Source organism: Schistocerca piceifrons, chromosome 2, assembly GCF_021461385.2.
Source record: "Schistocerca piceifrons isolate TAMUIC-IGC-003096 chromosome 2, iqSchPice1.1, whole genome shotgun sequence".
Lineage (NCBI taxonomy): Eukaryota > Metazoa > Arthropoda > Insecta > Orthoptera > Acrididae > Schistocerca > Schistocerca piceifrons.
This window is the reverse complement of record NC_060139.1, coordinates 446,809,714-446,833,420: the sequence shown is the minus strand read 5'-3', so window position 1 is coordinate 446,833,420 and position 23,707 is coordinate 446,809,714. Positions and strand designations below refer to the sequence as shown.

The following is a 23,707-nucleotide window of genomic DNA, read 5'->3' as shown; positions in this document are numbered from 1 at the left end:
GAAGTAACCGATGGTGGAAGGTTGTGCTGGCCTGGTTGTAAGAGCTAGGCCTCCAAATACTCGTAAAGAATGTTCAGTGATGTAGCCATTGCATTGTACCTGAAACCTGTTGATTCTATACGACCGGTGCGGAAGTCGCGGAAGACGTAGAACTTTTTTGTCTGGGTGGGATTCTGGATACGGATCGAAATAAACAGTTCCCAAGTTTCCTATAAAGACATGAACACTGCATGAAGTACAAAGGCAGACTGAATTAAATATGGCGGCTCGTCAGAGCAGTTAATGTTCCAAAGATTGTAATTTGTGTGGTCGATGTGACTTAACGATGCCACAACTTGTTTATTTCCAGTAAGTTGCAACTTATAGAATAGTTTTCTGAGGAATAATAGTTTTTAATGGAAATTTGTACAATACAGAAAATGGCTATTCTCATCATGTTGCACCACTCTACAAAGGCATGCTGCAAACCTCTATCTAAAAAGTTACATGTTCCTACAGGTGCTCTCCCTATATAGACATAAAAATTTATTGATAATTAGAGATTAATATGGAGGCCAAGAGACTAACAATGATTGTGCTAGCTGCAATACATTAACTCGTGTACTTCCAAGTGCAGTTAGTTTACAGAAACCTTAATCAGTCATGAACTTATAAAGCATATTTTTAATGTTTCTGCTCTTCTTTTCTTTGTTTCAAATGCAGTTGTAAATGCACCAACTTGATAAAATACATCTAATATTTAAGAATGAATAGCAATAACATTTTCAACTACAGGGCACATGTGCTGTGGAAACATATTCTGTGTCTTTAATGTAGTGATTTGCACTGCCTTCTGCATTCTTATGCCATTAATCATTTATGATCCCTGTTCCTTTTAAGGGTAGTTTCCCATCCCAAAAGCTAGAGGATGCCCTGAACCCTTGTCTGCTCCTTCACGCAATTTGGCAAGGCCATTGGCAGAACAAGAGTGACTTGCGATAGAGGAAGTCTTCAGCCACCATTGTCAAATATTTTTATTCAGAATTTAAGCAGTGGCTGTGTCTAAATCAGGACTCAGGCAATTTTTAATTACTAGCCAGAGATACTACCCATAGATGACAGTGAAGGGTGAACTTCCTTAGCAGTCAGTCATAAGGACATCCAGCAGCTGGCTCACTCTCCAGATTCTGTTATCTGTCTTTGTCTCTACAAGTGAACTATAACTGCCATTGTTGTTTACCTGGACCAATGTAGACTTGTGTTGTAGAGTAATTCAAGTGATGAGCATGTGGTTTACATCACCACCAAGTTTAAGCTGAACCTTGCCAAGTACTAGAATTTCAATATTTGTGCGCATATATATATCAAGAACTATTGCTTATATTAATTTTCATCAATAGCTGCTATTATCTGGTTTCATGAACTAATAGACAACTTTACTCTGTTGTTACAGAAAATTTGATGTAGTCAGTAAATCACGTTGACCATAAAGTGAGGGTTACAATAATGGTGATGAGGTGGTCCCTATTTTGTTTCATCAAGCCCGACCACGGTAGAAAATTTCTCGAGCTTAGGCGGCAACAGCTAAACAAGTGTCAAAAATTTTTCAAGCAATTAACTAGTTCTGTGCAAAAGCAATCACAGGTTCTGCCATCCATTTGGCATTTCAGCCACTGAACAACTATCAGGAAAACTGGAAAGTATATCAGAAGTGCCCCACACTGCTTTTTCAGGCAAGTGATATCAAATGTGTGGATTGCTAATAGATCTTTATGCTGTCTACTTATCCACAGTTATATTATTTGGTTCAAAAGTTGGCAGTTGTCTGATCTTTCAGCATTACTATCGTCTAACATATTATCTTTATTATCTGACCACTTTCCCAACAAGTTGCATGTGGTAGCAATGAGGCTAGCATTCTTACAGCACTCAAAGTCATACACTGTAAGTTATGCATCCTGAAATGCAAGTATGCAGTGGTTGAATAGTTCATGCAAATTCATGTATGTGTGTGGTGAATCATACACAGAAAATTTGTCATTTCACATGTGGCTCAATGCTGTGGTTATGTAATGCAGCAGGTTTCTAAAATGTACTTTAAAATAGTTAACAAACTGCATCCAGTGGTGGCTAAATGGCTTATTCTTCATGAATCTGGGATAGTACCAAGCATTGTTTGGGGTGCTACACTTTGTTTCCTAATTGCACAGGCTGTTTTTCTTTGCATCCTACATGGGAATGTGTTCATATGGAGGACACATTGTAGAAGTAGGCTATAGCATGGTGGGCACCAGGCACTGGCCCCACTTGATTCAAATTAATAATATTTCAGGCAGTTATCATGTGCTAGCACTACGTAAAATTTTGTTACATGCAACAGTATAAGATGTTCCAGTAACTTTTCTTTTCGATACTGGCGCATGAGTCTCACACATTAACCAAAGCTAGACTTAAATCATGTGCAACTGACAGTCACTTATAATCATGAACTTTGACATTTTTGTTTGTTGTAGATCCATTGGTCAAGAACATTTTCTGCGTCAAAACATATTTCACCTTTGGATTTTCTTTACATCGTGAAATGCACTCCATCAGTTTGTTGGTATCCTGAGAAGCAATTGATACACTTTGTATGCACTTTTGCACTACTGTATAAACCAGGTTTGGATAATGAGGAGACTTTCGGACCCACATGTCTCAAAGTTTGCAGCAAGTCCAATATTTTGCAAAGCATGCTCAATTCTGTTGGCCATTAAGGAGGAAGTTAGGACAGGAGTAGGCTGACTGGAACAATGACAAGAATTGTCCTCTGTGTCCTGCAATCAGTGGGCTTTGCCATTAGCAATTGTTAGCAAACTTAGGGGCTCTCTTTGGTCATGTAGAGACTTTAAGCAAATAATTAATGCTCAAGCATTGTCTCATCCAGATTCACTTTTTTCTAAGCTTTCAGTAGGAAACCTATTTTCTAAAGTCAGTCTAGTGGAGGCACTTTCTCAGCTGCCTCCTGATGAGACTAATTAAGATTTTGTTCTGGATACGCTATTTGCACAATATTAATACCACAATTTGCCCAATAGCATGGCTAGCAGTCCCACCATCTTCCATACATTTCTTGAACTTGAAGCATTACTTCAACAGACCCACATAATTTTATCTAAATTTAACAGCACAAAAAAGATGGAAAGCATAAAAATGTGCACTTATCTATCAAATAACTTCAAATCTAAATAACTTATGTCAATTAATTTTGTGAAATGAAAGTATTTGCAATTAAATTAATGTAAATTAGTTAAGTCTCATCGAAACTTTGGAAACAATAAAAAACAAGTTCTGCTTGCCAGTCACAAACATAACCATTAGGTGTGAAATGTACCAAACATACAGTTGATGGAACACTGAAATGGACTTTTTGTTGGCACTTTGTACTCCCGATTTTCTGCAGCTGAATATCATTTGGGAATGAATACTAAGTTACATCCATACTATTGGCCTTTCTACTGTGCGATAGACTTCCCATTCCAACAGCCAGGCATTCTAAGATGATGCTTTACAACACAAAAACAACAGAAACTAAACCAAAAAATGACAGCAACGCTACCCTGTTACACCTCTCAATATATGGTGGATCTGTGCGCTCCTATGGTAACATCATGCAGAGAACAACAAACAGTTTCGCGATCTGCGCATGCCATTTGTGCTCCCACAAGATACCTGGGTATTGAAAGTAAAAGGGTCTCACTGCCCTTTAAATTTCAAATCAGTTGGATAAATTTTTCCTCTTCCATACAAGAATCCAGTCACAAGAACTGATAATTGGAGGTCACATATTATAATCGTTACTACAAATGACATGAGCACATTAAGTTGTCTCACTTTAGAGGGCAAGTGGCGTGGGTGGAAATTAACATACTATGCTGTTACACATATATCAGTGTAATTAGGCTGTATACCAGATTCTTGACCAGTGGACACATTGTGGCCACTCCATACCAACTAAACCAACGGTAATTTTTCTTCAAATCAGATATTTACCCGCATTTGTAATGTTTGGTTATTAACTAACTTATTGTGTATTAACATTGGTACAAGTCAATTGCAATGTATTGCCAACCAGCAACAAAATTTGTGTTACCAAAATAAATGACGTAAACTGATCAAATTTTTTCATCGCAAGCATATAATCAAAATATGTGAGAGAAAACTGGATGTTGATGAGGAATGAGGCGTCAGGAATAATTACTAATGTCGTCTATCACTCGTTCTGGGTCTAGTGCAGCAGGGGATACAACCCGTCGGCTTTGAACAAAGCAGGAACTTTTGACTCAATTTCATTCATCATAATCAACGCTTTTGGAAAGCCTGCGACTCTCATTTATTCTTTAAATAATGAAACACTGCACCACTGACATCGTTTTTCATGCTTCGCTCGACGCATTTCGAGAACTTCTCATTATCATGATGAAATATTCACATTAGTATTTGTTCGTTGGGCTGCCTGCCTTCCACTGTAACCATCGTTTCGTGATTATAAGGCTTTTTGTCTGCAAAATGTAACCTCAAAAAGACGACTATACGGTGGAAGGCATGCACAACAAACAAAATATTTTTGCTTGAAAATGAGAAATTCTGAAAATGCCTACTGCAAAGCACGAAAAAAAATACGTACCCGGTGCACCGTTTCATTATTTAAACCACAATCTGTGTTTTATACTCTTGTGGAAGTCGCCAGAAGAACATCTCTGAATGCACAATAAAGCGCAGAATTTATTGGGCGTCATTCATTTCACGCTAAGTGAGGAGAGCTCTACGTCATAGTGACGTACGCACGCGTCACGATGTTTCACGAGATGTCCGATCGACTGTTGTGTCACAGTCTAATATTAGACTGTGGTTGTGTGTATGCTGTATACATCGACTGTTGTGTGCCTCTTCGATATGCATTGCTAGTGATGGGCTAAACTGCGATTTTCCGATATCAGTGATTTCTGTGAATGCTACTTTTCAGTATCTGTTATTCTTAACTGTGATTTGTCGCAGTTAAGAGTCGCAGTTAAGGAACCTAAGTCGCGTATCCCTCCGCCACTGCTATTTCTGCTACTTCCGCGATTTCTGCGACTTCTGCGACTTCTGCGATTTCTGTGACTTCTGCTACTTCTGCGATTTCTGTGACTCCTGCGATTTCTGCGACGTACCACCGTATGAAAAAGTTACATCTGTCCACACAGAAAATTGCATCTCAACAAACCTGTCATTGGTAAGTATGTTTTACGTTTATTCTTCCGCTGACTTTAATTTTGTATTAAAGAAACAACTGTGAAAATATTAATAGTGTAATTAATATGTAAGTAGCCGCACAGTACCGTAATAGTTCGTGTTTAGAAAATGAATTCTAACATATTGTTATGTTCATAGGTACCTGAACTACATTTCAGTCACTCAGTAAAGAGATAATTCAAAATATCATTGTCAACAGATCTGAAGAAATTGCCAGTCTTTAGACCGTTTTCGGCAGACGAGAGGTTAGTTTCTATGCGTTTTGATGGACTTAATTACTTCAGTGAGATCGTTCTTGCGAATGTGATATAGCAAATATTAGCAAATGTGATATAGCAAATATTAGCAATCTACTCTGTCAATTAGGGTCTAGTGCAGCAGGGGATACAACCCGTCGGCTTTGAACAATAACGTCATTCCTTAGTCATGGATCTTAATGTCTTCACTTCGAGGCATAGATAATAAAGCAGTTCTGTGTTCTAATAAGCACTATCATTAAAATAATAAAAATAATTGAATGTAAATCTAAAAGCGATCGCTTGATATTGGGTGCATCATTAAACGTGTGACTTAATTAACTTAATTGTTTGTTTTTTATTCGGCCGGTACTTAATATTTTTCGTAATGATATTAAGGTAATGTGGATTATTAATTTTTTGTTATAGAAAATTTGTAGTGTCTTATTTTCGTTTATAGGAATGGATTTGTCTACCGCTATGAATATGGACGATTTAAGGGAAGTTATGGGCCAAGATATGTTGACCACAATTTGCTTTTGCTTTTGCTGTTATGTTTCAGTTTCGTTTCTTTACTGATTGCTTAATGAAGTAGGATCAGTTTATTCTATCTCGTGAATTTTTTTTTTTAAAAAAGCCAAAAAACTCTTATTACGTACTGAAGGGAGCTAGAACACTAAGAAGAATCGCTTCTCGGCTTTTGACAAGATATTGCTTAATAAAGTAGGATCAGTTTATTCTATCTCATGAGATTTTTTTTTTAAAGCCAAAAAACTCTTATTACGTAATGAAGGGAGCTAGAACACTAAGAAGAATCGCTTCTCGGCTTTTGACAAGATATTGCTTAATAAAGTAGGATCAGTTTATTCTAACTCGTGAGATTTTTTTTTTAAAGTCAAAAAACACTTCTTACGTACTGAAGGGAGCTAGAACATTAAGAACAATCGCTTCTCGGCTTTTGACAAGATATTGCTTAATAAAGTAGGATCAGTTTATTCTATCTCGTGAGATTTTTTTTTTTTAAAAGTCAAAAAACACTTATGCTTTTGACAAGATCAATGTTTATCTCTCTCGCATTCCTTTGTTTCTCAACATTCTCCTCAGCTCTTTCATCTCTGTAATACATGCTCTCTGGCGACTTGTGACGTCATTGTTCAAAGCCGACGGGTTGTATCCCCTGCTGCACTAGTCCCGTCAATTATATTGCTAGTAATTACTGACAGCAAAAATTGTTTAATAATCCTTGTGTTTTTGCAGACGCAGTTCTGACTGATTACTGGTTGCTGTACATATCTATCCACATCAAGGCTGTTGAGAGAGACTCGTGAAGATTCAAGACAGCTCTTAGAGGATTTGCAGTTTAAAAGTGAAATAATTATGAAATAAGTGTGCGACTGATTAAAGTGTTTTATTGAAGTTGTTGTGCGATTTTAAAGGAATAATAAATGTTAAATAAATTGAGTGAATAATAAAAATCTCATTTTCCACATGTTAAGCCGTCCTATATCCGTAATTTTCCGCCACTTATTTATTGGTAAACACTTGTTGGATACAGATGTGCCGCCCCCCCCCCCTTTTTCCACAATCTTGGTGTGACACTGACCTGTAACATATCCCGAAGTCTACAATATGCATTTTGAGGCTGTTGTTATGAAAGTGGGGAAGTACAGATCTTCCAGTTAAATCAGGAATAGCTTAAGTGCATTGCTTGAAAGTGACACAGGAAAAGCTTACTTATGTAGGTGGTAGTAGTGTCGGCAAAAAGTTCTTGTGTGTGAAGTTGCCATGTAGAACACCAGGTGTAAAACTTTTCTCCCGAGTCTTGAACTGTGTCGGAACAAAAGTGAGGCATTCATATGACTGTTTTCATTTCTCTACACTTATACAGATGTCTGAGTTCTCCTGTGTTAACACTGCAAAGTCCTGTAGGCATGTGGAGTGTTAACCAAAACTGTCATATTGGAAGCAGAATCAAACACATTTGTTACGTTACTTGATATTTTCAGGAGAAAAAGGCAATGTTGCTTCTTATTAATATAATACATTCAGAGTCACAGCAGTATTTGACCATAACTGATGCTGAATGTGCATGTCGTCATATAATATGAAGGGCTTATTTCAATAGTGGTACAAGTCCATTACCAACACTTTTCTGTCTATAATGCTTCTGAAATTAGTGATCCAAACAAACATAAATAAAGGTTCATCTCTAGCAAGAAGCCATATGCTTGAATATTTCTGGTATCTCAACTGCAGATTTTTCAGCGCTCATTTAACTTTACGACTCTTTATCTCAAAATTAACAAAAATGGACTTGTACCACTACCGAAATAAGTCCTTCATATGCACACACAGCACATCGATCTCGTGAGGCCCAAGGCTCTCATAACGAAGTACGTACGTCGGTCAACAGATGACACTAGGAAAAGTATGTTAACTGCGCTTTTTAGTTGCTACTTGCGACTCTTAGTTGCGATTTGTCACAGAAATCGCAGTTTGACACGGTAGCGAATAGCGTAGTATGAACTTTGCTCAACAGATGGCAGTGCTAACTGCGCTTTTTAGTTGCTACTTGCGACTCTTAGTTGCGACTTGTCACGGAAATCGCAGTTAGACTCCATAGCGTACCGCAGAGATGGACGTAGTACGAACTTTGACCCACAGATGGCACTGTTAACCGCGCTTTCTAGTTGCTACTTGCGACTCTTAGTTGCGACTTGTCACGGAAATCGCAGTTAGACTCCATAGCGTACCGCAGAGATGGACGTAGTACGAACTTTGGCCAACAGATGCCACTGTTAACCGCGCTTTTTAGTTGCTACTTGCGACTCTTAGTTGCGACTTGTCACGGAAATCGCAGTTAGACTCCATAGCGTACCGCAGAGATGGACGTAGTACGAACTTCGACCAACAGATGCCACTGTTAACCGCGCTTTTTAGTTGCTACTTGCGACTCTTAGTTGCGACTTGTCACTGAAATCGCAGAAAGCAGTGCTAAATTCGACCAATAAATGGCTCACGTCTTTGAATATGAAATACTATTTGCGACTGCTAACTGTGACTGAAATCGCAGTTAGATTCTGTAAAGTTGCTACTGTGATATCTGTGACTTCTCAGTCACTGTGATTTCTAACAGATACGCGATTTCCTGCCCACCACTATGCATTGCTATTAAGCCCGGTCCACACGCAACGATCTGTCTGCGCAGACATCGGCGCAGATGTCTGTACATGCAAAAGATCGCTGCTAATGTGGTGTGTTCACACGACACAAACCCCAATCTACTACTCGCCCGCCATCTGTCGGTGTAGTAGAGGTGGCAAAAAATAACGTAACTGATAGAAATAACCGGTTACTGAGAAGTAACGGTTACTGCGATAACCGTTCCTCTGATTCTGGCAGTTATTTCAATAACTGTTTAGTGTCAACAGTGCCTCGCGCCATCTGTTGACCGAAAGGTCGTACTGCGCATTTGGAAGGCGTTCTATAGACCATGGGAATAACTGTGAGACTGCGCGCCATCTGTTGATAAGAACTGTGTACTATTTCGTGGGCCTTCGTTACTTTTAGCATAAACAATTAAATAAAGTTAATGTCCAAGCCGTGGCTGATAGGAGCTGCAGTACAGGCATTAACAAGTACGGTCGTTCCCTGAAGCCACCGCCTTACGTGTTAATTTAGCTTGGACGGGTAGTACAAGGAAAGTTACTTAGGAATTCGAGCGACGATGGAAATAACTGTCAGAGACCGGTATTCTCCTCTGGCAATTATCGTTATTGGCTCGTAGTTCTAGTTCTCTGGTAGTTATCGGGCTACCACCACAGATAACCTGGAAGCTGGTAACGGAATAACTGTGTGTGTAGACGTTCCTGACTCGGTGACTCCAGTTAAAGGTCGTAGTTCCAGGTGATATTTCCAGAGAGGATAGTAACTGAAGCGAACAAATATTTTCGCACTGCTACGGAAATAGCCGCTGGCCATCGCGAATGACAAATAACATGTCAGACAGTATAACATAATACAGTGGAATATAATAACTATTATCCTCATCATTTGTCAGGAGATTGTCAAAATATGTGAATATATCACAGTAACTGCTAATATTTACAGAATTGGTACACTGACAGAATAAAACACAGTTACGTACTTTTAATAAATTTATCGTACACAGAATAACCGATCTTGACTGTTGCAACCAAGTGTTGTCAAAACTGAAATATAGCAGAATTTTTACCTAAGCTGGTCTATCAGTCTCTGTTGCGATATTCATCTGCAGAGTAGAAGGAGGGGTCGGTGGAAGCGTCTGATTCCACCCGTCTGCTTCGACGTAAAGGTGTGAATGTCATTACGGCACGGTGTTTATGAGTTGGTTTTTTGTGTGTGTGTGTGTGTGTGGGGGGGGGGGGGGGGCTGTCGATCTAGGTTGCAGTGCCGGAATTTGCTGGTGGTAATTAATATTTTTTTTTTTTCTAGCTGTGATGTTTTGTGTATTTATGAAGTATTGAATGTGATTTAATTTATGTAGGGATGATTGATTTGTGGACTTTTGGGATTGTGGTTTTATTTTTCGCAGTTGTAGGTGTTGGTATTTGGCATCAGTAGCTGTGGTGGACCTATATAGGTCACCGGAAATGACCGATTCCCATTTTCATAGTTGTGTGTGTTGATGTTTTAGTATCGTCATCTGAGGTTGCCCTATGTAGGTCAAGGGAAATGTCTGATTCCAATTTTCGTACTTTTAGTTGTGGGTATTGGTGTTTTGGTATGGTCACCTATAGTTGACCTATATTGTTCAAGGGAAGTGTCCGATTCCTGCAGATTTTTGTTGGTGTAGCAGAATGCTGTATTTTTTTCTTTTTGTTCTTCATTTTGTGTTTTGAGATCATGGTGTGTTTTTTTTACTAGCTTGTCCTCACCCTAAAACCCCCAACTTCCCACAGTTGTCCCATTGGTTTGTTTGTATTTTTGGTGGGAAATGTTATTGTATTATTTATATGTAACTTCGTGTTTGTTGCCATGTGTATGTAGTGACGTCATAGACACTTAAAATAGCCATTTCCGGCATATTGATAACGGGTGGAATCAGACACTTCTGTATCAAATAGTCTTTCAAACACACTGTAAACCGTGCCTTATCTGAAACCAAGTTTTTAATGGTTGCTGACTTGCTGACAGTTTATTGAAAATGCATGTTCTTGAATATTGGACCCCTTTTGGACCAAGGTAACTAATTTTAGGTCTTTATGTAGATTGCTGTTTCCATTTCTAGTACTGATATTATGTATTAAGCTATTGGTTGGAAATACTTGAAACAAATTTCATAAAGGAATAAATATACTAGGAAGCAGTGGTTAGAATGCAAAGTTCCTTGAACAGGTTCCTACATGATGTTCTTGAATTGATACCACAAACGATTTTTATTACACGCTTTTACATGCGAAAAACTTTTGCTACGTTTGATAAGTTACCACAGAATATGCTCCCTTATGAAATAATAGAATGAAAAAATGTGTTATGCCCTTCCCAACTGAATTTATTATCGAGTTGTAGTCCCAGAAATGTAACACTGTCAACCTTTTCGATCTGCATGTCTTCATATGTTATAAACATGCTATCGCTGGAGAAATCGAGCAGTTTGCAAATCTGACATAAAACTTGGATTAGCGTACTCACACTTTCCCCAATAGGACTAGCTTTTACAGCACAGGAGTAAACGAATCTGTCACATTACGTATATTTTTTGTTGTATTATAAGGCTGTACACTTTATTCTATTATGCGAGCAGCACAAGAAATTAAGCTTCGAATTTAACCTACAGTACTCAGTTTACATATTACTTCATACTTAAAAACGCACGTTGTTAACATTTTACTTAAACAGTGCTTTAGCGAAGTTCCGCGTACTTTCTGTCGCAGCTGCGAAGATAATATTTCTAATAGCGACCGATAACCTACAAACATATAATATGAAACACTAATAATCGTTCTAACATCAACTAAAATGTACCCGGAGTTAATAAGCTGAGGTTATGACACGATTCATACGACATTCCTGCTATTTCACACTACTCGCAGTTCTGCTGATAACTAAACTGATGGATTCCAACTATGTCGTTATTTAACTGTCGGAGTTATCGGTATTCGCTAGCGAAAAATAACTTGGCAGTTATTAATAACCGTTAACGATAACGGTTATCAAAGAATAACTGGAACTGTGATAACGGTTACTCCAGAATAACCGTTTGGCCCACCTCTACGGTGTAGAAATGAAATATCAGTGGCAAGCGACTACGCTCCCCGTAAACGTCAAAATTTAACTCAGTTATTTTGAAATATAGAAATGGAGGAAGTTCTGTTGTGGTCTGTGGTCGCAACTTGTGTTGCAAAAAAACATTCAGACCAACCGCAGGAAACAGAGAAAGCGGTCAAAATGGTGTAGACAGTGGCTGCTAAAGCGAAAGCAGTTTTCTCACGTAAATTTACTGCGAGAGTTGCAGGGCGAACCAGTTTTGTTTTACATTACCTCGTGTTCCATTTCCTCGCACATTGGCACTCCAATTTCATCTTCAATTGTACTCCTGCTTGGTCTTGGCGTTTCTTGATCACTAACAAAGACAAGCAGATCAAAATACCATAACGTTGGCTGGTATACTTGATCTACTCCTACACCAGATCTTCTAGATTTCTGAACTTTGGATAACTCTTTTCGGTAAACAATTCGCTGACAGACTTAATTTACTTGAAATACCTTCATGAACTCATCCTTCAGGAAAGCGTAAATAGCTTCACATCTGTTGGATATTATTTCACTCAATGCTTGTTTCGATATTGCAAATGAAAATTCCAAATCCTTGTAGCTCCTTCCTGTTGCTAGGAATCTTAATGTTACCGCCAGCCGTTCATGAGGAGAAATTGCCCTTCTCATACAAGTATTTTTTCTCATAATATGAAGGGTTACAAGCTTTAAGAGATAATTATAAGTTTCGACATCCATCCGCAATTTATTTCGCCAGTTCGTAACGAATTTTTTTATTTTTTATTACCGTTTCTCTATTTGCCGAGACGTCAACTGCCCGCAATTTTTCAATTAGAGCATTGTATGCGGCTGTATTTTTGTCTCGGTCACTATATTCTTTACTTTTAATCTTCCACAAACATGGGTGGTTTCTATATATTTCAATGAACTCACTTACAAACTCTCGAGAACACTGACGAGTACCAGCCATTTTAATGCCCTGTGCGCACAAATACAAACACTAGACTGAGCAAACAACTGTTTCGCGCCAGATTTGCGGCGATTTCCTGTCCACACGCTCCAACTTGTCTGCGCAGATGTGGTTTGAACCCACAGATTTGAGAGGTTTCACTCAAACCTCCAACTCCAACTTCCAAGTTTGCACACACCTCAGGTTGGTGCAAATCTTCTGTCCACACTCAACGATCTGTCTGCGCACATCACATGTGCGCAGACATTTGCGCAGACAGATCGTTGCGTGTGGACCAGCCTTTAGTTTGTGGCCAAACTGAAACACACAACTGTTTCGAAACAAATGAGACAGTACGATACAATGTTTCGAAACAGTTTGTGTTTCGTTATTGTATAGGCCTACACATTATATCATATTGGGTGTCTATTGTATAAATATTGTCTCATAAACACAAATAAGGTGCGAGAGCGCCAATCATAACGCAGAAAGTATGAAAATTTCACTTAGGTGTCTTGGCAGCTCCGTATTTCCTTCAACAAATGCGCTGTTTTCGTGTCATGTGACTTTCATATTTCCCAATTGGCTCAGGTCAGAGTTTGTATGTTTGACATAACAGATTTTGCCAAACAAGTTTCCCTGTATTCTACTGCCTAATTTTGATAGGTTTTATGAGTGGTGATCTGTATGTGCTCTTGAAAAGGTATATCATGGGATATAATTTATTGAGATAGCATTCTGGGAAGAGAGGCTCTGAATTAACATTTATGAGTGTGCCACTCACACTTTTCTTACTCACTGTTAAATTTTCCATTGTTTTCGGTATGTTTCTCTGAAGTATAAAATCAAGACTAAAATTTAAAGCAATTCACACGGTGTAATGCCTTTGTGATACCTATATCATGGCAGATCTAGCTCTACACCACTTACAATTCTTGTTACGGAAGTTTGTTCGATGTACAGGTATATGGCGTTTCCTCAAGTACTCAGAGCAACCAGATATATTATCATTTTATTACAAACTTCCCCAGGAAATCAGAGATAAGGTTAAGTTTCTGTTGAAATGCTATTTTTATCACAGCATCTGAAAGCCAAAAACAAAAGTATCAAAGTACCATTATTGATTTGCCTGAGAATCAACTTGCTAGATCCAAATACTGAGATGTCTGTCACCTTTAAGCACCAGGTACCCACTGCATCTTTAACCAAATAACTGGCACAACGCCCAAAGTTTCCTTGAACCTTCTCAGCTTCAGTCACACTTTTCCCATTAAAAAACTTCCGATTGTTTGTAATGTTTACGAATGTAATAATATTCCGAGGCATTAAGAATTTTCTTAGAAGCATATGAATGTCAGCCATACACCTAATAGGAAAATTGATGAGTAACTGAACATTTTGTTTATCAATACACAAAGGATGAAGTTCCTTTTAAAGACAGTTTGTGACCAAAGAGTACTTGTGAATGACTCTTGTACTACGTGATGTTTCATATGTGATGGTGGCATACTGTGTTTATTCTCTCAATAGACATGGCATACATTTTGTGGGTGTACGGCATGATTACTGTAGCTATTTCCATACTGAGTGAAAGTCATACAAAAAGTAGTTAAAAATGGAACAGTACGCCCTTTCAAATGCTTAAAATGCTGGTAAATGTGACTTACTTGTTGTTTATTCACAATATACAGCTTGTAAAGAAAAATAATGACGCATGTTGCAAAAGGTCAGTACATTATGATCAGCAGGAAACATTTATTTCTGGAGAGCAAAATTTTCTTAGTTGATTTACAACAGAAGGCAAAATTAAATGGAACTAGATGGTATAATATTTCCACCAACATCGGAACCACCACAATTTTTCAGTTTAACGTTTCTGCCCACATGAATTGTGTACAATTCATTGGCTTTTCTAAAAATACGAAACACTTTAATTTCTCCCTATATCACGTTTTTATCCACATGATTTACGCACGGTTAATCGGATTTAAAAAAATGACTGGACACTTTTCTTAACTTTCGTTATGGTTATGATTCCTTCATTCAGATATTCGTTCATGAAACACAAAATTTCAGTTTCTTTGGATTGCACCTAAATAATTAATTATTTCACGTTTCTGTCCACACGATTTATGCACGATTCATCGGATTAAAAAAAAAAGTTGTTTTTTTACGTTATGGTTCCTTAAGACATTTTTTATATTCACGCGAGCAATAACACCGGAAAATGGACCACACAAACAAATAGCAATACAGATCGAAGAGGCACCCAGTCGATATATACAGCATACACACAACTCGTGAAACATGACTACCCGTAGAAGAGTACGGGCGTGAGTCGCGCTTCAGTAGCTCAGATGGTAGAGCACTTGCCCGCGAAAGGCAAAGGTTCCGAGTTCGAGTCTCGGTCGGGCACACAGTTTTAATCTGCCAGGAAGTTTCATGACTACCCGTGCCCACGTCACTATGACGTACAGCTCTCCTTCACTTAGCGTGAAATGAATGCTACCCAAAAAAAATTTCGTCTTCAAGGATCATAATCAAAATGCTTACAACTGGATTTGGTAACTTCTGCGAACCCGTGTTTTGCTGTCGCTAGACAGTCGCGACACTTCGCCTCGATTTTGTTGCCTACTTCGACCATAGATATTTATCTATGGTCGAAGGTTGCCTACCGCGCCAGCAGAGCCTCAAGCGGCCAGTAACTTAAACTGTGAGTTCGGCGCGATCGTGAAAGCGAATAGTGGTTGTTTATCTTGATTTCTACAATGGTTTTTACAAGCGGTAGCGTTTGTAGCGCAAGTAATTGCAGCAATAACAGGAAGAAGACACCACAGCTGTCTTTTTTAGGTTTTCTGTGGATCATGAGAGGTATATACCATCATGTTACTAAACTGTATCGTCAGGATTCACTTGCAAACTACATGTGTATTAATGATTGATGTTTCGTTTTAGGGGCAGAAAATGGCTAGTTAATAGCAGACTAGAAGACCTTATGAAAAAAGATCCAGTTTACCTGTATAATAATACAACAATAAACTAGTGTGGAATGCAGTACCCACACTGTTTGACATCACAAATAAGCCACCTCATCTTACGATGAAGAGGAAACTGCCACAAAGATTCGACAATCCTTCTAAAGCTGTAAAACAGTCCTATGACAGAAGCAGCCAGTTCAACTCTCCATGTATCAGTGCTAGATTCATGTGAATCGTCAACACAGACATTCTTTGGCGATGAAGTGGTTAGGTTAAATGCAGTTATTCGTGTCTTACAACAGCGTATTGTGTGGTATGTATTTCATTCACTTCTGTTGTTAGTCACTTAATTTTCCTTGTTTCCTTCGTGTGATGACAATTACTTCGTTAGCACTGTAGCGACGCTGCCGCGCGCTAATACAAGCTCGCCGATGTGTGTGTGTGTGTGTGTGTGTGTGTGTGTGTGTGTGTGTGATGTGTGCGCGTTTTTTAGTGCAGTGCCGTGCGGTCGTAATTACTGTACACGACGTCTGTGTAGTTCCGCGCCCAATCTCTAGAGGCGCTGTGTTTTCTAGCATTCATATATGTTCTGTTTATTATTATTATTCTTTGTTTTTTGACTTGGGAGTAGTTCCGTGCCTCCTGGCTTGTTTGGACGAGTACTGTTTTCTCTCCAATAACTACGGAAGTTTTCCCAGGATTAAGGATCCTTCCATAGAGTCCGGAAGCAAATTTTGTAACTCCGATCAGTCCATGCATGCCGAGCGTCGTCAGATACGCGCTCGCAATAAAGTTATTGTTGCTCAACTGAAGGTCTTTATTCTTCTGAATCTAGTTAAGCAAAGGTCAGACAGCCACCAGTTTGGCTGAACCCAACCAGTGGTGACCCCGACGTAATCCAAACGGAAATGGACGTGATTAAGAAGAAGCAGGCGTGAGCTACATAAGTGACGAGCACATAATGACCGAACAGCAGGCTGTCTCCAGGATTGCAGTCCGTTTGCCGCCGTTCTGGCCCGACAGGACGGTACCCTGGTTCGTGCAGGCAGAGGCAAGTTTTGGCTGAACTGGAATAACGGTCGAAGCAACTAAATTTGCGCTGATTGTGAGCCAGCTCCACCAACGTTACACAGCCGGGGTGCAGGACATAATCACAGCACCACCCAAGACTGTAGCTTATGCCAGGCTAAAATCAGAGTTGATTCGATGTGTGGCCGCGTCACAAGAGCACCGGATACGTCATGCTCTGACACAGGAAGAAATTGGCGGCAGGAAGCCTTCTCAATACCTGGAATATCTACGCAGCAAAGTTGACACCGTCACTGTGCCAGATAGTCTGCTCAGCACGCTGTGAAGCGGAAGGTTGCCGCCGCAAATGAAAGCCATAATCACCTCACGATCGGACATGCCGCTGGATGACGTGGCACAGCTAGCAGACCGGATTCATGATGCGATAACACCGGCTCAGGGCAGCGCAGTCGCGGCGTTGGACAACAGTACAAACAGTACCGCGCCTGTAGCATGGGCCGACCGTGATTCACTCGCGAACAAGGTTGAGCTTTTGTGCACCCAGGTCAGTGCGCTGCTGGCACGTGACGACGACAACAATAAAAGAAGCCGATACATACGGCGGCGTTCGAGAAGCAGATCTTCCGGCGGTACTACTACTCCGCAAGGTGAGGTATCGTTGTGCTGGTACCACCGACGATCCGGCGATCAGGCAAGGAAGTGCACATCGCCATACTCGCACCCAAACGCTACCAGTGGTCAACAATAGGCGCAACCGACTGTCAGTTATCCTCCAAGCGCCTGTTCGTTACCGATAGAAGTTCTGGCATAAAGTTTTTAATTGACACTGGGTCGGACCTGAGTATCATACCACGAACAGCCATACATCGTTGCTGGCCGACAACTGCCTTCCGTCTGACGGCTGCCAACAATTCTTCCATCGCAACATATGGCACATAGAGGATGGAGCTTAACCTCGGCCTACGTCGCACGTACAAGTGGAATTTTACAGTGGCTGACGCCACGGAGGCGATCGTCGAGGCTGACCTCCTGGCGCACTACCACCTGCTGCCGGATGTCGTGAACGCATGCTTGGTAGACAGCGTCACTGGCTTAGCAGTCATGGGTTTCCGTCGCAACACCGCAACACACAGTCCCAAGTTGGTCCATGCTATGGAGGGTGAGTACACTGAATTACAGCTTAACTATCCAAACTTGACCAGGCTGCCCGGCGCTCCCAGGTTCATACCACAGGACACAGTGCATCACATTCAAACGACTGATGGTCCCCCAGTAGCATGCCGACCTAGGTGTCTCGCTCCGGACCGATTGTCGATAGCGAAGGCAGAATTTGATGCCATGATTCGCGAGGGCATAATGCGGCCATCTAAGAGCCCGTGGTCCTCTGCATTACATCTTGTTCCGAAGAAGGATGGAGCTTCACGCCCATGCGGTGACTACCGTGCACTTAACGCGTGAAGAGAGCTGGACAGATATCCCGTTCCATTACTGATGGATTATAATCACGCTTTACATGATGCCACAGTGTTCACAGTTCTGGACTGCGCTAAAGCGTATACACAGATTACGGTGGCCAATGACGACATTCCAAAGACTGCAATAATAACGCCTTTCGGTTTACTTGACAGCGAATTTATGATTTTCGGTTTACGCAATGCCGCTCAGACCTGGCAAAGGTTTATAGACTCGGTTCTCCAGGGGCTGCCATTTTGTTTCGCCTACCTGGACGATGTGTTAGTTTTCTCTGCTGACCATGAACAACACAGACAACATCTGCGATAGATTTTCGAGCGATTGGAGCGTTACGGTGTCGCCTTGAACGTGGACAAGTGTGTTTTTGGGCAGTCAGAGGTGACATTTCTTGGCTCTCTTCCTCTGTCCGAGAAGGTGGACGCTATCTTGCAGCTACCCCGACCAACTACGATCAAAGAATTACGTCGTTTTTTGGGGGTGCTCAATTTTTATCGATGACACCTTCCACAAGCTGCAGAGCTGCAGGAACCTTTGACGGCGGTATTATCAGGCCCTAAAGTAGATAGCAAGTCTCTGATACAGTGGATAGAGGACATGTGTCCTGCGTTCGAGGTAACAAAGAAGAGCATGGCTGACGCGGTGCTTCTCTCACACCCACGGCTCAATGCGCCATTAGCGATTGTCGTAGACACGAGCCAGACAGCGATCGAAGCCGCGTTACAGCAATGGTCTGACAATGCATTGCAGCCACTGGCGTATTATTCCCACAAGCTTTCGCCTGCACAGAGAAAATGGAGCACATATGACCGTGAGCTCCTGGCAGTATACCAAGCAGTGAAATATTTCCGCCCCCCAAGTGGAAGCGCGAACTTTCACGATATATACAGACCACAAGCCACTCACGTTCGCCTTCCGTTGGAATAGGGTCAGCTGCTCCCCCCGTCAATTTCATCACCTTGAGTTCGTGGCCCAGTTTACTACCGACATTAGACATATTTCTGGGATTGACAACATTGTTGCGGATTGCCTATCACGGATCAGCAGTGTTTCCAGTACCATAGACTTTGCTGCACTGGCACAGGCACAGAGAGACGACGAAGAACTCCTTGCCTATGTAAAAGATACGGCTTCCGGATTGCAACTGAAACTCATTGATGTTCCAGGGGCAGATACACAGCTATACTGCGACGTTTCTCGCGGCCGACCTCGTCCCTTTCTGATGCCGGCTTTTAGAAGACAAGCCTTTAATACAGTACATGGATTCTGCCATCCAGGGGTACGCCCGACAATCCGCCTAGTATCGCAACGTTTTGTGTGGCCGGGCATATAAAAAGACTGCTGCGAGTGGGTCCGATCTTGTCTTCAGTGCCAACGCTGCAACATTAACCGCCATACACACGCACCGATCGGCGATTTTCCTGATACCACCGCCCACTTTGCCCACGTTCATTTGGATGTAGTCGGACCACTTCCATCTTTGAACGGACAAAGATATCTGTTTACAATGATCGACCATTTTACACATTGGCCGGAGGTAGTGCCGATGGATAATATCACAGCAGACACATTGGCTTCTGCTTTTGCAATGACTTGGTTGGCAAAATTTGGGTGCCCACTACATATTACCACTGACCACGGACGGCAATTTGACTCAGACTTGTTCTCTGGCCAAGTTCTGTGGTTACACCCACCATAAGACCACAAGTTATCACCCAGCAAGCAACAGAATGCTCGAACGCTGGCACCATTGTTTGAAGGCCACGCTGATGTGCCACGAAGAAACCTGGACAACTGCATTACCAGTGGTCTTGTTAGTCTTACAGACGACTTTCAAACCAGACCTGAGGTCCTCAGCGGCAGAACTGGTTTATGGAGAAACACTGCGCCTTCCTGGTGACTTTGTAGATGCTGACACCATAGAGACAGTTGCTACTGGCCAGCCGGATTTCTTGCGACGCTTGAGGGACCATGTATCAAAGATTCGTCCTCCGAAGACCACACGTCATGGCAAGCCGCCCACTTTATGGTACCAGGAACTGGAACAACGTCGTCACGTCATGCTCCGCACTGAGGGCGTTAAACCGCCTCTACAAGCTCCTTATTCTGGTCCATATGAAGTGCTACGGCGCAGTGCCCACACGATGGATATTCTAGTGAAAGGCAAAACCACGACTGTTGTGTTGAATCAGGTTAAACCTGCATATGTTTTTCCTGACACCTCACTAGCGGCACCTCGTCGTAGGCATCCACCTACCGCTGTTCCAGACACTGACGCCACATCTCCAGCACCGGCTCTTCCACATCCGCCGCCCAACGCAGCACAACATCCACCTCCTGACGCTGGTACTCCTCCGCCAACGCGGACGACCCGTTCTGGACGTCGGGTGCACTTTCCGACGCGGTATCTCCACGCCGACGCTCCGCTTCCGCCCGGGGGGCTGATGTAGCGACGCTGCCGCGCGCTAATTCAAGCTCGCCGGTGTGTGTCTGTGTGTGTGGTGTGTGCGCGTGTGTCAGTGCAGTGCTGTGCGTTCGTACTTACTGTATACGTCGTCTGTGTAGTTCCGCGCCCAATCTCTAGAGGCGCTGAGTTTTCTAGCTTTTATATACGTTTTATTTAGTATTATTATTCCTTGTTTTTTTGAGTTAGGGAGTAGTTCCGTGCCTCCTGGCTTGTTTGGACGAGTACTGTTTTCTCTCCAATAACTACAGATGTTATCCCAGGATTAAGGATCCTTCTGTAGAGTCCGGAAGCAAATTTTGTAACTCCGATCAGTCCATGCATGCCGGGCGTCGTCAGGTAAGCGCTCGCAATAAAGTTATTGTTGCTCCACTGAAGGTCTTTATTCTTCTAAATCACGTTAAGCAAAGGTCGGATGGCTATCAGTTTAGCTGAACCCAATAGCAACTTGTTCACTGACAGATTGAAAATTATTCAAATATTTATTTTTGCGTGAAATGTAATGTAATAAGCTCATTATAATGTTTTCAACATATTTCTCCCACTATTTGGCAGTTACTTGTCCCACTTAGAATAATATTAACATGAAGATCGTACTTGTGGCAACAGGCGACGACAATGACAAACACAGTAGTCCTACAGAACGATAAATGAGCTGTCGATCGCTTTTGCATGTAGAGGTACATGTCTGTGTTTCTTACGTGTGAATCTGTGTGTTTATATACTTTTGATATCAACGTGGTAAGCTGCAGTATTATCCAACGTCATATGTGTTACTTCACGAATGTGTTGTAGCTCGCCACTCGATTCACGGTTTTTGTCCATACTTGCGTTTATTTTAGAATCATTGTTAGAAACATATATGCCTTCTGAGCAAAGAAAATAAGTCAAACATTTCGTAAATTACGTAGGAAATGGATGCAAAACAAACGTAATTATTACGACGCGTCTGATGTTGACCTCACTCGTCTCTTGAAGCGTTAGTGTCGCTCCATCTGTCAAATGGTAACAACTTTTACAGCAGTGAGTGTCGCGACTGTTATGTTTAACTGTGGCTAGAGTCTAGTTCTGGCTATTGCACTTCGTTTCACACAATACATTTACTAAAACTATCTGAAAGATCATCTTTACATAAGGTACTCATATAGAAAACACCAAAGTAAATATAGTGATACCACATTTTCTGCACTATTTAACCACACGAAAAATATTCTAGTCACCAGAAATATATCTATGAAGTACAAGGCAGTAAAAGAAAGGGAAAAAAATCTCACTATTGATGATGGCATCATGATGCCTTCAGTATTCAACAGTATGGTGAAATGCCTACAATATACTTTTACATGACACATACGTCGCTAAGATAATTTACCCTGTGTTTAAGTTTCGAATTTTCATCACTCATGTGAAAAAATAGACTAGTATGTCAGGTGAGAAGAGAAATTTATGCTTTCCGTCTGGTCACCTAAGAAACGCGTTGTAGTGCTGAAGTTTTGCCGAATATTATTTAATTCTCTTTAAAAATTAAATGACATTCGAAGCTGTATTGTTTCTTTGCCCATCTGAACTGAAACTGCTCACTTCAATGCAGTTAGTTGGACCGCTGGCTGGAAAGTGCTGTCCAAGTTTAATGCGCCGGTAAACCTGTTGTATTATCACTCAGCTTAGGCACATGTAACACAGAATAAAATGTATTCTTATGATCGTACCTGACTGTACTGGCCACAACTTGCCTTCCGCTCCACGTGAAACGAAATCCAATGAGATCCAAGCAAACACTGAAGGATACATGACGTTTACATCAGATTTACTCTTATGATGAACAGAGTATATCACTGTCGCCTGTTGCCATAAGTATTACTTCCATCTGTATATCACATGGGACAAGCAGCTGCCAAATAGTGGGAGAAAGATGTTGAAAACTTTATAATGAGCTGATTGCATTACATTTAACTCAAAATCAAATATTTGAACAATTTTCAAACAATCTGTCAATGAACAAAGTGCTAAACAAACAATGTCATCACATGAAGAAATCAATGTGACTAGCAACAGAGGTGCATCAAATACATACCAAAGAAATCAGCAGCCCAAATGAACCAACTTCTTCAGTTTCTTGTCTGGTTTCTTACTATTAGAAGGTAAGTCTTAATTCCAATATCTGAGCCAGTAAAGGAGTCTCACATTAACAAATATTCTGGTCAACAGCAGCTTAGTTTCTTCACAACATCCAGGTGGAAAATTTAAGATAGCCATCAACAAGTCCACAAATAATGCACCACAATTTTTCTTGTGAGCATAGTCATCAAAAACCGAAGCCATCTGATCTTCTCAATCCCTCAAAAATAAACTAACTTTTTCATTTAAAATAATCGAAATTCCAAAATTTTCTGCATAACTTTTGAAATAGCGATGTAATTTGTCATTTGCATCTCAGTCCTGGTTGTTCACTACAGGTAGAGTCCTGCATTTGACACAATTATAGAAAGAAAAAAGTTCCTTGAAGATGTGGCCAAACAAATACGTCATACTATTATGTTCTCTGAGGTCTGCTGGAACTTCCACATTTGTGAGCTTCGTTATAAAACTTGTGTCACTATTGCATAATAATGGTGAGATGTGTGATGTATGAGCAGGTTTCATGTCCAGTACTGCCAGACCCCACTCAGTTCCTTCACAGTTACCGCATGCCACATTGGAAGAGTTTATAAGTCTACATAATGTACAGTTGTTAAATGCAGCACAAAACTGCCTTGGAGATGGGTTCCTGCAGAAACCACCTCTCTGCCTTACAGTTGAAAAAAAGTTTTCTAATGTGTCTTGGTTAACTTTCGTGACAATAAGTACAATTTGGTTCCAGTCAGTACCTCAGCAGCAAGCATTTCCAAATCACCTACATTACTTAGAAGCCCCTTTAGACATTTTATCCTCTTGGAGTAATCCTTCCCCTCACAGTTTACAAATTTCTCAGAGTGAATCCATGGATTGATCAAATGTAGAACACACAGATGCTTTGAATCACTTCTAATACAGTTTCTTAAGGCCACAGGCCCTTAGACATTACATGTATTAA

At 40.9% G+C, this 23,707-nt stretch overlaps 1 protein-coding gene across 1 annotated transcript in view; it reads left to right on the top strand.

Moving 5' to 3' along the window:
- The window catches only part of LOC124775463, a 28,631-nt gene extending 8,011 nt beyond the window's left edge, over positions 1–20,620 (top strand). Inside the window, exon 2 of the mRNA XM_047250295.1 lies at positions 20,079–20,620. Coding sequence (XP_047106251.1) covers positions 20,079–20,620 — 542 coding nt within the window. The remainder of the gene's footprint in view (positions 1–20,078) is intronic.
- The last annotated feature ends 3,087 nt before the right edge of the window (positions 20,621–23,707 follow it).